We start from the raw sequence: 14,998 nt of genomic DNA on the forward strand, positions 1-14,998 counted from the left end.
AACCTTGAATACACTACAAATGTGCAGGAAATTTCCAGCAACAACAAGGTGATCAAATTAAGATCCTACGCCTACAGGTTATGTTGGAGCATTTTGACATTTCCATGGCATCAATGTAGATTACTCACTTCACACTTAGGTCATGTTCAGACAAGCTTGCTGTTGAATAACTATAAGGCACAAAATAACTTTCCTAGAATGCATTCCAAATATCAAAGTGTGTATTCATCTGGTGTAATGTATATTTGAGTAACCAACCATTAAAAGCCTCCTAACCCAACACACACACACACACACACACACACACACACACACACACACACACACACACACACACACACACACACACACACACACACACACACACACACACACACACACACACACACACACTGTTTTAAGACCAAGTTCAGTCTTTGAGCTAATGGTAGGCTTTTCATATATTTTTTAATCCATCTTGAAAGTGGCAATCTGTAGTAGCTACATCCATGTTTGGACGTGTAAATTAATTATATGGACCCATTGATTCATTGAAATGTATCTTATACATGCCTCATACCCCATCAGAACCCCAAATATAAGCTTGTTTTACTCCGATGTTTGTAAACTAGGTAAATGTAAACGAACATTATATAGCCTCAAAAACTTGGTTAAAACTCTCATTTTGATATCATGGATGGCCATAGACATGCATCCATAGCTCTGTCAATTAATGTGAGAGTGGGTACATTTATCCAACCTCATCCATCCCTCAGTGTTCTACCAAATCAGATGCGGAGGTAAGCTTTGTTAAAGTTTCAAATGCTGATATCCCCTTTAAAGCAAAAAATACAATTGTTCAATATGCTTTTCAATATACTTCTTGCAACATCAAAGCAACATTTTATTGGAGAGAGAAAAGCTTTATATTTGGGATCCACCATGTCACCCTCTGCCATTCTGTGGCTCGCCTAAAGTTCCCTTTCTTTTTACAAATCAATTCAAAATGTACTGTAAAGTGTGTAAAACCTTTGTTTCTAGAAAAATCTGTCAATAACTAAGTGTAATTGCTTTCTTTCTCCAGCCCCTAACAGAGATTTCTATGGTATTCTTTTGTATCTTGTTTCCTTTAATTATATGGAGCAGTCACAATGGTGCATTCAGATCATCCTCCACTGCAATGGAAGCCATTGTTTTTCACAATGTGTGTGTAGCACAAGAGGTTGGTGGTACCTTAATTGGGCAGGACAGGCTTATGGTAATTGTGGAGTGGAATACATGGAATGGTTTGAATGATTCAAACACATGGGTTCCATGTATGATGTCATTCCATTTGCTCATTTCCAGCCATAATTGTGAGCTGTCCTCCCCTCAGCAGCCTCCACTGATGTGTAGGGTTGCAAAGGGAGGGTATACTGTATTTCTGGTAACTTTAAAAGTTTATAACATGTCAAATAAATCACATTGTAATTTAAGACCATTTTAGTATTGACATTTTTTTTAAATGACAAAAGCTATATAACATTATCCTAAATATAACCCATCAACTTTGTGCATATCGTTGGTGTTTAAAAGGGAGGGTTTCAGCATGAAATATCCTTTATATTTTGACGTGCTTTTATTTATTTTCATCTGTCAATATGTGTTTGTTGTAAATGTAAATAGGGTTGCAGAGTTCCTTGGAATTGATTTAATTGTTGATTAGATGCTTTAAAAAAAAATAAGTATGCTGTTTTCTCTTGATCATGATGGTCTATACACTAAAAACTTGTGGACAATAATATGGACACAGATCTAAATATGAAGAGAAATGTATATTTTACATGAATACATTTCAAATATATATTTAAGAATAAATTCCTACTTACCATAGATTGCCAAAATTATAGATAATTCTGTTTTGCAACCCTACAGTGTGTGTGTGTGTCTGCTTCAATCCTGCTTGCGTGTGTAAGGTGGAAAGAGTGTTTGCTTGCCCCTCTACAACCCAACTTCTATGGGTTTATTAAGGTGTAGCAATGATGTGTGATCATCAATGAGTCAGATTTCTGAGAAAATGTTGATTTGTCCTTAAATGTTATCCTTGATGAAAACCAATGGAACCAACTCCATTTGCACGCTGCCCGTTGCTGCCCTTTCTCCTATGAAAACATGTTACTCCACATCACTCCTCCGTAGCTGATTAGGTAGCAGTGTTTAGCACCTCCATGAGTATCCATCTACTGACAATAGGGGCTGGAGAGAACCTCAGATCCGGTGTCAGCGTCACCTTTTAAACCCAGAAAGAGATGTGTCAATTTTTCCACATATGATTCAAAAACTGATCAACGCAAAGAAACACAACGTTAGTTGCTATGGCATGACTCAACAAGTGGCAGCTACCTGCTAAGACCTCACCTGTCATCTGGTAACGTGAGCCCCCATCGATTAGAGAGAGAGAGGGAAAGTGTGTGAGGGTGGAATTTCCAATGACCTCCCCACCCCTAGCCTCCTACCCACCCACACGTGTCTTTGGCTACAGTATAAAAGGAGCTCCCACCTCACAGACATAGACACAGGACAAATTCCCACTAAGAAATTGATCAGACAACCAAGGGAAGAGAGAGAGAGAGAGAGAGAGAGAGAGAGAGAGAGAGAGAGAGAGAGAGAGAGAGAGAGAGAGAGAGAGAGAGAGAGTGATTCCATTCTGCGCTGTGAGATCCTGCAGAGAAAGACAGGAGACCTGTGGAAGAACAAAACGAGAAAGTGAAAGAAGGTAAGGAAGATGAACCTGCTAAAGAGCAACAGCAAACTTCTGCATCATTTTCCATTCATGCTCTGAATTAGCTGTTGTCTTATTTTGTTGAGAATTATTAGTAAGACTTAGCACTAGGCTGTGTGCATAAGTATGATTTTAGATAATTGCACAGCTCTATTGCATGTTAACATTCCTACCCTGAATATTAGCAGAGGTAAGCTGACTAATCTGCTTATCTGCAATATATATTTCATTATGTTTGAAATAGATTTGTTGGATAAATTTAAGGCTGATAATGTTCATCTCTATTAAACACAAATTAGTATATTGGCATTTAAATAAACATTTAAACATTGGACATTTACTGTATATCAACTAGGTTAACTAATATTCCAATTAGTTAGGATACAAATGATTGGACACATCCAATACTTGTACTATCAAATAATGATGAAATCAATGTTAAGTTAAAAGTAAGAATTCACATTTGGTAACGCTTAAGGTTTCCTGATAATTGAAACAAAGTTTCATGAAGTTCTTGCTTGGTGAATATCAAAGGTGTAATAAAAATGGCTCCTGATAATAATCATTTCAGACAATAATGTAATGCACTACTATACTGCTGTGTATGCGAGAGCCTCCTTGGAGAGCAAAGCTTAGTGCTAAAGGACGGTTCATAAAAGGTACGCACTGTTGAAGGCACAGACTTATTGTGACTTTGAGGTCTGCCCACATACCATCTATTCATTACAATAGCCAAGAAGGTGTGATTATTCAATTCCAATACAATCCAATCTGTCTAATACAACACCAAATCATTCAGTGAGATTATTTGTCCTAAAGTAGTGAGATGAGAAATATTGATTAGGTATCAATTGATCAGGGATAGGAAATATGAACATGCATGCATGGACTACCAACTCATAACATCACTTTTTGTAGTAATAATAATATTAAAAAATATATAAACTACTTTTTTAGTAATTAGAAGAATTTGGGGGGAATACTTATTTTACTGTAACTTTTGGACACAAAGGTATACTTGTGTGTCAATGTATTAGTCATCATCAATTGAGTTTAAAAGTTACTGTAAAATCAATGCTAATTTCCCCCCCAAGATAACCTTTTTTTGAGCCATTCACAAGCAAATGGCATTTCCTCCTCTAGTCTTTCTGACGAAACAAGTGGCTGACCTTTCTGCAATGCAGAGCTCAACTTATTCTCAGAAAACCCGGGAACATTCCCAGGACCTTTTTGTTCACCAAATAGAGTATATCCTTGGTATTTTCTCCTAACATTCACTAACATGTTGTGTACAACACCTGTTAAAACTACTACAGGACATTCTCCTAAGGTTCTCATTAGGTTGCCAGGGAACGTAATAACACAATGTTCCGGTATATTCTTAGAACATACTGACACAACAAAATGTGGGAGCAATAGAAATGGTTCTGTGGAAACGTTACAGGAACGTTCTGCTTATTTTGATGGATATGAAAAAAATACAAATATATATATATTTTTTTAAAGGGCATATTTCTACAATGAATGGTCTCATAACGTTAGTGTGACGGTTTGACCTTATGTTCCAAAAACATTCCTTGAACATACTTCATGAAATGATGTCTGGATTCAGTTGAATTCAGTTGACAACATTGCAGGACCGTTCTGCTAATGTCCATGGAGACTCTCACATGGGTACAGTGTGATGTGTCCATTAGCATTCCCTGAACATACTTCAGCAATAAAATGTAGGACAAATAGAAAATGTTGGAGAACATTCCTGGAATATTCAACTAATGTTGGTGGATATACAGTATTACTACTGACTGCTAACCCCCCCCCCCCCCTTTATTTTATTTTATGCACTGACTCTCTTGCACAGGCTTGATGTACACTCACCGGACTCAAACCGCACACCCACACATGCACTACATGGCCAAAAGTACGTGGGCACCCCTTCAAATTAGTGGTTTTGGCTGTTTCAGCCACACTGTTGCTAATAGGTGTATAAAAATCGAGCACATAGCCATGCAATCTCCATAGACAAACATTGGCAGTAGAATGGCCCGTACTGAAGAGCTCAGTGACTTTCAACGTTGCACCTTTCCAACAAGTTAGTTCGTTAAATTTCTGCCCAACTAGAGCTTCCCCGGTCAACTGTAAGTGCTGTTACTGTGAAGTGGAAATGTCTAAGAGCAACAGAGGCTCAGCCTCGAAGTGGTAGGAGACACAAGCTCACAGAATGGGACCGCCGAGTGCTGAAGCTCGTAGCGCTTAAAAATCTTCTATCCTCGTTTGCAACACTAACTACCAAGTTCCAAACTGCCTCTGGAAGCAACGTCAGCAACGTCAGCACAATAGCTGTTAGTCGGGAGCTTCATGAAATGGGTTTCCATGGACGAGCAGCAGCAAACAAGCCGGAGATCACCATGCTCAATACCAAGCTACGGCTAAAGTGGTGTAAAGCTCGCCGCCATTGGACTCTGGAGCAGCGGAAATGCGTTCTCTGGAGTGATGAAACACGCTTCATCATCTGGCAGTCCGACGGACTAATATGGGTTTGCCAGGATAATGCTACCTGAATTCATAGTGCCAACTGGGCTGTTTTTCATGGTTCGGGCTAGGCCCCTTGGTTCCAGTGAAGGGAAATCTTAAAGCAACATCATACAAAGACATTCTAGAATATTCTGTGCTTCCAACGTTGTGGCAACAGTTTGGGAAAGGTCCTTTCCTATTTCAGCATGACAATTCCCCCGTGCACAAAGCAAGGACCATACAGAAATGGTATGTTGAGATCGGTGTGGAAGAATTGTTCCAACATCTAGATGTTCCAACATGTTCCAACTTCCCAGAAGAGTGGATGCTGGTATAGCAGCAAAGGGGGGACCAACTCCATATTAATGCCCATTACTTTGGAATGAGATGTTCGACGAGCAGGTGTCCACATATGTTTGGTCGTGTAGTGTATCTCACTACACTGACACTCCAACACACAAACACGCGCACACACACGGGGACAAACACAAAACACACACACATGCATTTTGACACCACACACACATGCACACACATGTGTTCACATTCTTCACATACACTGCTGCTACTCTCTGATTATTATCTGTGCATAGTCTCCACAGACATAGATCTATAGAGTTTGTCAGAGAACTCCACAGCAGTAAGAATGCCATGACAAAACCCTCAGTTAAGTCAGTGAAGTCACCTTTGTAAAGAATGTCTGAGCATCACATACGTTGGGTGATAGAATTACAATGGTATGGGTTCTAATCCATCCTTCTTATAGTTTGCCCTTCACCAGTTTACCTGTGACTACTGCATTCATTCCCTTTTGTGTCATACATACTTTTTATTCAGTGTAAGGGATTATTTCAGATTGATGCAGGACAGAGTTAAAGTTGATCAAGAGGAAGTAGAACTGCTGGTGAAATGACCACAGACTCAAGCCCTATTCCTCTATGCGCCTCATCATCTGCAGTCTATTTTCATTACGTGTTTCTGGCTAATCCTCCCTGTGCCTCTGTGTGTCTTGTGCAGTATTAGGTTGAATATGGTGTGTGCGCCCTGGCTGTTAGCGGTGGTGGTGGTGTGTGTGTGCAACCCCGGGGTGAGGGGGCAGTGCTGGGATAGCTCCCACTGCAAAGACCTCCCTTCAGAGGACAAGATACTGGTGAGTCAGAGTTCAAATCATCACCTTCATTCAGTAATCATCATCAAAATCAGTATGAGATTTAATCATCATCCATAGCCATTTTCATCACTCACTATTCATGGATTGTTCTTTAGCCCTTCCATCCATATATCACTAAACACTGTTCCTATCCGTCCATTTGTATTCAACTCCCGTCTCCTGTTCTTCTTCCGTCTGGCAGGAGTGCACCCACCTGTTCAGGTCTGGGCTCCAGGACGAATCCCCAGAGCCCAGATCGGCTGCCCAGCAGTCCACTGAGGAGAGCCTCTCCCTGGGCATCCTGTTGGCAGCCCTGACCTCTGGAGAGAGAGCCCTGGATGCTGACCCTGAGCCCCACAGCGACAAGAGACACTCCTACTCCATGGAGCACTTCCGCTGGGGCAAACCCATTGGGCACAAACGCCGCCCCATCAAAGTCTATGCCTCCAGTCTGGAAGGGGGGGACTCCTCCGAGGGCACCTTTCCCCTGCAGGCACGCAGGCAGCTGGGCAGCTGGGAGGACGAGATGGTGGGAGCTCTGGGGAACCAGGGGGCCAAGGCTCAGACCAAGGTAGTCCCCAGAACCCTCACTGTGACGGGGCTGCAAGATAAGAAGGATGGGTCCTATCGGATGGGTCACTTCCGCTGGGGCAGCCCAACCGCTATCAAGCGCTATGGTGGCTTCATGAAGCCATATACCAAGCAATCCCACAAGCCCCTGATCACGCTGCTCAAGCACGTCACCCTTAAGAACGAGCAGTAGAGGAGGGCAGCAGGAACAAGGGATAGAGGGAAGGGAGGGGAGGGATGGGATGAGTGTAGTAAAGAGGAAAAGATGAAAGATGAACTGAATGTTTTGAAGACCAGTGGCAACTGTTGAAAACTAAGTGTCGTATTTCATCTGTAGCCAAGTTTCCAGAGTAACACAAAAAACAAATTATAGCTCTGCAATATAAAACAATGAAACAACAAATAAGTCCAAAAAACAAATCTTATATACATTTCAGACAAGATATGGTATGTTACCTGTAAAAAAGATAAGGCAATGTTCCCATTCAAACAGCCCCTTATTTACAACTTATTTGCAGGTATGCCCTTTTATACATATCCGTGGGTAACTGGCAAATTGGGAGGGTAGGCTGTGCCGTTAAACAATCAAAGTGTTAATTCATTTACCTGCAAAGAAGCGGAGAACCATAATGTGCACAGACCTGATACCTGTATTTTGGTTAGAGGGTCTGTGAAAATACAGGAATCATGACTAGGTCTTTAGGTGGGTTTTAAATTACCATGTTTTTTTAACCCTTACCCCTTTCAGAATGACAAAAAAAAGCTTGTACTGTATAAAAAGCTGGCATGGTAAAATAGTGTGATTTTCGTCTGTATATGAAATGGATATTAGCATTGCCCTAGATACCCCATAACGATTTTGATTGAATATGGTCACTGATAGCTGTAGAATTCATTTATGGCCTTTGCTTGAATGCTGTATGAGAAAGTATAAATTGAAGGAAGTACTTAGAAAGTCTTCGGTAACAGTGACCATACTGAATACTGTGTATAAATGACAGACTGGGGTAGGGAGTGGGTATGAGAGAAGATAATTTCAAATGGAATACTATTTTTCCTCATTATTTTTATTGAGATAAATTGTACCATATTGTAAATGTATGTATTAAACAGATACTGCTTTGTGGCAAGCAACACAAATGACTTCCTTTTTTGTGCTGTACATTACGTTTATTTGAGGTCTACCAAACAAGCAACCAAGATAAAATCAATGGTGCTGTCATTATACAGGTATACAGGTAATTTTGGTGGGGCAAAAATAAACAAGTGGGGTGCATGCCAGCAAGGCCACAACACAACACAACACTAAACAATACAGTAATTGCACTATAACAGTGAAAAATGGTGCCCACAAACTGCTTGGGCCTACATAAAGCTGTCCCAACAGCAGTCCCAACATCTTACCACTGCTACACCTGGCTATCAGCGGAGCCTTGTCTGGCAGTGAAACAGTTCATTCAGCCTCATTGACTTCCTTAAAAAAATATATAGCTGATATGGCTGACTTGCTTAAACAAATGTGGTTTCTACGAACAATTGAAATGTACAAACTATGGCATAAGGGGGCGACAAGCGGATAAGAGGCAATCCGTAATTTAAATTAAGACATTAATGAGCGAGCTAGGATGTACGTAGTCAATATAACTATTTGTTTAGCACTATTGAAATCTACAGAGACAGAATTCAGAACATGGGCTGTTCTTACAGTGTTCTCCCTGTACACCAAGTAAGAACCATAGGATAAATAAAGCGGGATAAGCAAACAATGAAAGCTCTTACAATATTACATCACTTATGCAGGAGCATACAATACATTTTTGGACTCACTTTGTTGTGCTATGCTCACTTGAACAGGAAGGAGGCGTGGCGGTCCATCAAAGTCTGGCATTCTCTGAATTTATTGTGCTTTCAAAACAACTGGGAACTCGGAAAAGAATAAGGTTGAATCATGATGACGTCATTGATCTTCAGGTTGTAGCTTTAGAAAGAGGCCGGATTTACAATTCCGAGTTGGATGACCGTTCAAAACATATTTTCCCAGTCGGAGCTCGTTTATTCCCGACTTCCCAGTTGTCTTGAACTCACTGAAGTCAAGTTTTCGCAGTTCCGAGTTAACAGTTGTTTTGAGCGGCGCGGCACAAATCATGCTTCATTGACTTGGAAAAGAGCCCCTTTAGCCCAGATTTGGGACCACACAGCCATTCCACTGAATAGCAGGCTTGTGATTGCTTTACAATGCTTGCAGTTAGCCACTGTCACTGATTCCTTCCAAAAAATTAATTGTTGAATTTGAATGTTTATGTCCAAAGGCTGAATACGTTTTATCTATCATTTCTCTTCATTATCTCTGTCACGTCTGCTCTCTCACTCTTCCCTCCCCTGGCGCTTGAGGGCGCCAGGCTGCCCTGCATCACGCACTCCTGTCATCAATTACGCACACCTGCCTTCCATCGTCAGCGATATTGGACTCACCTGGACTCACTTATCATCTGTTTCTTACCTCCCCTATATTTGTCAGTTTGCCTGCTCTGTTCCCAGCTGATGCATTGATTATTTTTTGTCTTTGTTTTCTTGTATGCTGACTCTGTTCCTGTCTCGTTCCATGTCCGTTCCTTATTAAATGTTTGACTCCCGTACCTGCTTCGTCTCTCCAGCGTCAACTCATGTGACAATTTCTCTTCATATGACAAGGATTAAAAAGGATTTGCCAGTAGATTGTCGACTTGATTCATGATGACTGCTAGCTAAGATTTTGAAAGTATGATGTTGACATGATCAGTCCAATCAAAGCTACTTTACATATAACGTGATTTGATGTAATTTTATCTGTGGCCAATGACCTTGAGTCTTCCTGGATGGGCACTTCTAATGTAACTCTATGGCAGCACCTAAAGGGCTAGAATTTTCTAGCTCTACCCTTAGACTTGGAAAGTGACATTGTGTCCCCATGAGTGACAGAACACTGAGCCAATCATGTCATAACGCTTCGTATTTTCTGCTGGCTTGCCCCACCACAACAGAAAGCACAGAGCTAGGCTGAAACACCTGATTTTTGGAGCTGCCTTACTCAAGAAATAAAAAAAGAGACAATGTTTGTATGCGGCTTTATTAATTCAATGATATGTACTTTTTTTACATTGATTGCAAACTGATATGTGACACAGACTAACTTTCTCAGGCCTTTTATACTGTATATACTGTACAGTTAGTGAAAGTCTAAACACCCCTTGCACAGTCTTCACATTTTGCAGTCTCAAAACTAAATCCAAAAATGTAATATTTTTTTTCCCTACTGATCTACACAACCTACTCCAAATTTTTAAAGTCATTATAAAAAAGTATAAAAAGTTTACCACACAAAAAATATCAGAAAAAGTAGATTTTATCCCAGCTACCACATTTTGTTCCTTAAAAGTTATGGGACCGTACATTTTTAATTTCCCATTGTTTCTGGGAACGAAGCCATACAGTGCATTCGTAAAGTACTCAGACCCCTAGACTTTTTCCACATTTTGTACTGTTACATTTTCCCCCCATCAACCTACACACCTACCCCATAATGACAAAGCAACAAAAAAAGCAGAAAAATATCATTTCCATAAGTATTCAGACCCTTTACTCAGTACTTTGTTGAAACACCTTTGACAGCGATTACAGCCTTGAGTCTTCTTGGGTATGATGCCACCAGAATGGCACACCTGTGTTTAGGGAGTCCTCTCAAGCTCTGTCAGGTTGGACGGGGAGCGACGCTGCACAGCTATTTTCAGGTCTCTTTCCAGAGATGTTTGATCTGGATCATGTCCGGACTCTGGCTGGGCCACTCAAGGACATTCAGAGACTTATCCCGAAGCCACTCCTGCGTTGTCTTGGCAGTGTGCTTAGGGTTGTTGTCCTGTTGGAAGGTGAACCTTCGCCCTAGTCTGAGGTCCAGGTTTTCATCAAGGATCTCTCTGTACTTTGCCCCATTCATCATTGCCTCGATTCTGACTAGTCTACCAGTCCCTGCCGCTGAAAAACATCCCCATAGGTGCCTTTTGGCAAACTCAAAGCGGGCTGTCATGTGCCTTTTACTGAGGAGTGGCTTCTGTCTGGCCACTACCGTAAAGGCCAGATTGGTGGAGTGCTGCAGAGATGATTGTCCTTCTGGAAGGTTCTCCCATCTCCACAGAGGAACTCTAGAGCTCTGTCAGAGTGACCATCAGGTTCTTAATCACCTCCCTGACCAAGGCCCTTCTCCCTCGATTGCTCAGTTTGGCCGGGCGTCCAGCTCTAGGAAGTGTCTTGGTGGTTCCAAACATCTTCCATTTAAGAATGATGGAGGCCACTGTGTTCTTGGGGACCTTAAATGCTGCAGAAATGTTTTGGTACCCTTCCCCAGATCTGTGCCTTGACACAATCCTGTCTCGGAGCTCTACAGATAATTCCTTCAACCTCATGGCTTGGTTTTTGTTCTGACATGCACACATCTGTCAACTGTGGGACCTTATATATACAGGTGTGTACATTTCCAAATGATGTCCAATCAATTAAATTTACCACAGGTGGACTCCAATCAAATTGTAGAAACATCTCAAGAATTATCAAAGGAAATAGGATTCAGCTGAGCTCAATTTCGAGTCTCATAGCAAATGGTCTGAATACTTATGTAAATAAGTTATTTCAGTTTTTTATTTGTATTTAATTTACAAAAATGTCTAAAAACCTGTGTTCGCTTCATCATTATGGGGTAGTGCGTGCAGATTGATGAGGAAATGTTTTAATTTATTTTAGAATAAGGCTGTAATGTAACAAAATGTGGAAAAAGTCAAGGCCTCTGAATACTTATTAACGCTTGTTCGCTTGCTCGGTGTAAGTGAAAAAAACATTTACGTTGTCTGATGGACATTTATGTTGTCTGATGGACATTTACGTTGTCTGATGGACATTTACATTGTCTGATGGACATTTACGTTGTCTGATGGACATTTACATTGTCTGATGGACATTTATGTTGTCTGATGGACATTTACATTGTCTGATGGACATTTACGTTGTCTGATGGACATTTACATTGTCTGATGGACATTTACATTGTCTGATGGACATTTACATTGTCTGATGGACATTTACATTGTCTGATGGACATTTACGTTGTCTGATGGACATTTACATTGTCTTATGGACATTTACGTTGTCTGATGGACATTAACATTGTCTTATGGACATTTACGTTGTCTGATGGACATTTACATTGTCTGATGGACATTTACGTTGTCTGATGGACATTTACATTGTCTGATGGACATTTACGTTGTCTGATGGACATTTACATTGTCTGATGGACATTTACATTGTCTGATGGACATTTACATTGTCTGATGGACATTTACGTTGTCTGATGGACATTTACATTGTCTGATGGACATTTACATTGTCTGATGGACATTTACATTGTCTGATGGACATTTACGTTGTCTGATGGACATTTACGTTGTCTGATGGACATTTACATTGTCTGATGGACATTTACATTGTCTGATGGACATTTACATTGTCTGATGGACATTTACATTGTCTGATGGACATTTACGTTGTCTGATGGACATTTACATTTTACGTTGTCTGTCTGATGGACATTTACATTGTCTGATGGACATTTACGTTGTCTGATGGACATTTACGTTGTCTGATGGACATTTACATTGTCTGATGGACATTTACATTGTCTGATGGACATTTACGTTGTCTGATGGACATTTACGTTGTCTGATGGACATTTACATTGTCTGATAGACATTTACGTTGTCTGATGGACATTTACGTTGTCTGATGGACATTTACGTTGTCTGATGGACATTTACGTTGTCTGATGGACATTTACGTTGTCTGATGGACATTTACGTTGTCTGATGGACATTTACGTTGTCTGATGGACATTTACGTTGTCTGATGGACATTTACGTTGTCTGATGGACATTTACGTTGTCTGATGGACAAAAGCAACAATATTAAACAATTAGACTCCCCCGATCAGAATTGGATCAGTATCCTTCGAATGCAATGGGTTGCACATTGTTGTCCCAATCTCTGCAGAGTGCATCGGAGTATAATTATTGTAGGCCTGCATTGACAGGCTAAAGAAGCCGTTCAAACATGGAGTCGCAAGATGCGTTTTTGAAATAAAAGCCTAGTTTAATTTGGTCAGCAATGAAGATCCTGGAAATGTCATGGTGTGTGCGTCACCTGCGTGTGCCAGTGGGCCGTTGCCAGGGGAGAGAGAACGAGAGAGAGAGACATTGTGCTGCATGTAAAATAATTATATACAACAAATCAAATCAGATTTTATTTGCCACATGCGCCGACTACAACAGGTGTAGATAGACCTTAGTGAAATGCTGAATACAACAGGTGTAGATAGACCTTAGTGAAATGCTGAATACAACAGGTGTAGATAGACCTTAGTGAAATGCTGAATACAACAGGTGTAGATAGACCTTAGTGAAATGCTGAATACAACAGGTGTAGATAGACCTTAGTGAAATGCCGAATACAACAGGTGTAGATAGACCTTAGTGAAATGCTGAATACAACAGGTGTAGATAGACCTTAGTGAAATGCTTACTTACAAGCCCTTAACCAACAGTGATTCAAAATAGATAAGTAAAAAAAAATGAAAATAAAAGTAACAAATAATTCAACAGCAGCAGTAAAACAACAAGTGAGGCTATATACAGGGTGCACCGGCACAGAGTCAATGTGCAGTCTAGGCAATTGAGGTAATATGTACATGTAGGTAGAGTTAAAGTGACTATGCATTATAAACAGAGAGTAGCAGCAGCGTAAAAGAGGGGTCTGGGTAGCCATTTGATTAGCTGTTCAGGAGTTGTATGGCTTGGGGGTAGAAGCTGTTACGAAGCCTTTTGATCCTAGACTTGGCACTCTGGTATTGTTTGCTGTGTGGTAGCAGAGAGAACAGTCTATGACTAGGGTGGCTGGAGTCTTTGACAACTTTTATGGCCTTCCTCTGACACCGCCTGGTATAGAGGTCATGGATGGCAGGAAGCTTGGCCCCAGTGATGTACTGGGCCGCACGCACTACCTTCTGTAGTGCCTTGCGGTCGGAGACCGAGCAGTTGCCATACCAGGCAGTGATGCAACCAGTCAGGATGCTCTCGATGGTGCAGCTGTAGAACCTTTTGAGGATCTGAGGACCCATGACAAATCGTTTCAGTCTCCTGAGGGGGAATAGGCTTTGTCCTGCCCTCTTCACGACTGTCTTGATGTGTTTGAACCATGATAGATTGTTGGTGATGTGGACACCAAGGAACTTGAAGCTCTCAACCTGTTCCACCATAGCCCCGTCAATGAGAATGGGGGCATGCACGGTCCTCCTTTTCCTGTAGTCCACAATAATCTCCTTTGTCTTGATCACGTTGAGGGAGAGGTTGTTGTCCTGGCACGACACGGTCAGGTCTCTGACCTCCTCCCTATAGGCTGTCTCATCGTTGTCTGTGATCAGGCCTACCACTGTTGTGTCATCGGCAAACTTCATGATGGAGTTGGAGTCGTGCCTGGCCATGCAGTCATGAGTGAACAGGGACTACAGGAGGGGACTGAGCACGCACCCCTGAGAGGCCCCTGTGTTGAGGATCAGCATGGCAGATGTGTTGTTCCTTACCCTTACCACCTGGGGCGGCCCATTAGGAAGTCCAGGATCCAGTTGTAGAGGGAGTTGTTTAGTCCCAGGGTCCTTAGCTTAGTGATGCGCTTTGAGGGTACTATGGTGTCGAACGCTGAGCTGTAGTCAATGAATAGTATTCTCACATAGGTGTTGTCCAGGTGGGAAAGGGCAGTGTGGAGTGTAATAGAGATTTCATCATCTGTGGATCTGTTGGGGCGGATGCAAATTGGAGTGGGTCTAGGGTTTCTGGGATAATGGTGTTGATGTGAGCCATGACCAGCCTTTCAAAGTACTTCATGGCTACAGACGTGAGTGCTACGGGTCGGTAGTCATTTAGGCAGGTTACCTTAGTGTTCTTGGGCAC

The 14,998-nt window shown here is 41.5% G+C and overlaps 1 protein-coding gene across 1 annotated transcript; it reads left to right on the forward strand.

Annotated features, from left to right (window-relative positions):
- Positions 1-2,572: 2,572 nt before the first annotated feature.
- LOC124019353 (pro-opiomelanocortin) lies at positions 2,573-8,114 on the forward strand. Its single transcript, XM_046334673.1, has 3 exons — positions 2,573-2,734; positions 6,272-6,404; positions 6,607-8,114. The coding sequence occupies exons 2-3, from the start codon at positions 6,285-6,287 to the stop codon at positions 7,165-7,167; spliced, it is 681 nt and encodes a 226-aa protein (XP_046190629.1). The 5' UTR covers positions 2,573-2,734; positions 6,272-6,284; the 3' UTR covers positions 7,168-8,114.
- The last annotated feature ends 6,884 nt before the right edge of the window (positions 8,115-14,998 follow it).

Source organism: Oncorhynchus gorbuscha, unplaced genomic scaffold, assembly GCF_021184085.1.
Source record: "Oncorhynchus gorbuscha isolate QuinsamMale2020 ecotype Even-year unplaced genomic scaffold, OgorEven_v1.0 Un_scaffold_8:::fragment_8:::debris, whole genome shotgun sequence".
NCBI classification, from domain to species: Eukaryota; Metazoa; Chordata; class Actinopteri; order Salmoniformes; family Salmonidae; genus Oncorhynchus; species Oncorhynchus gorbuscha.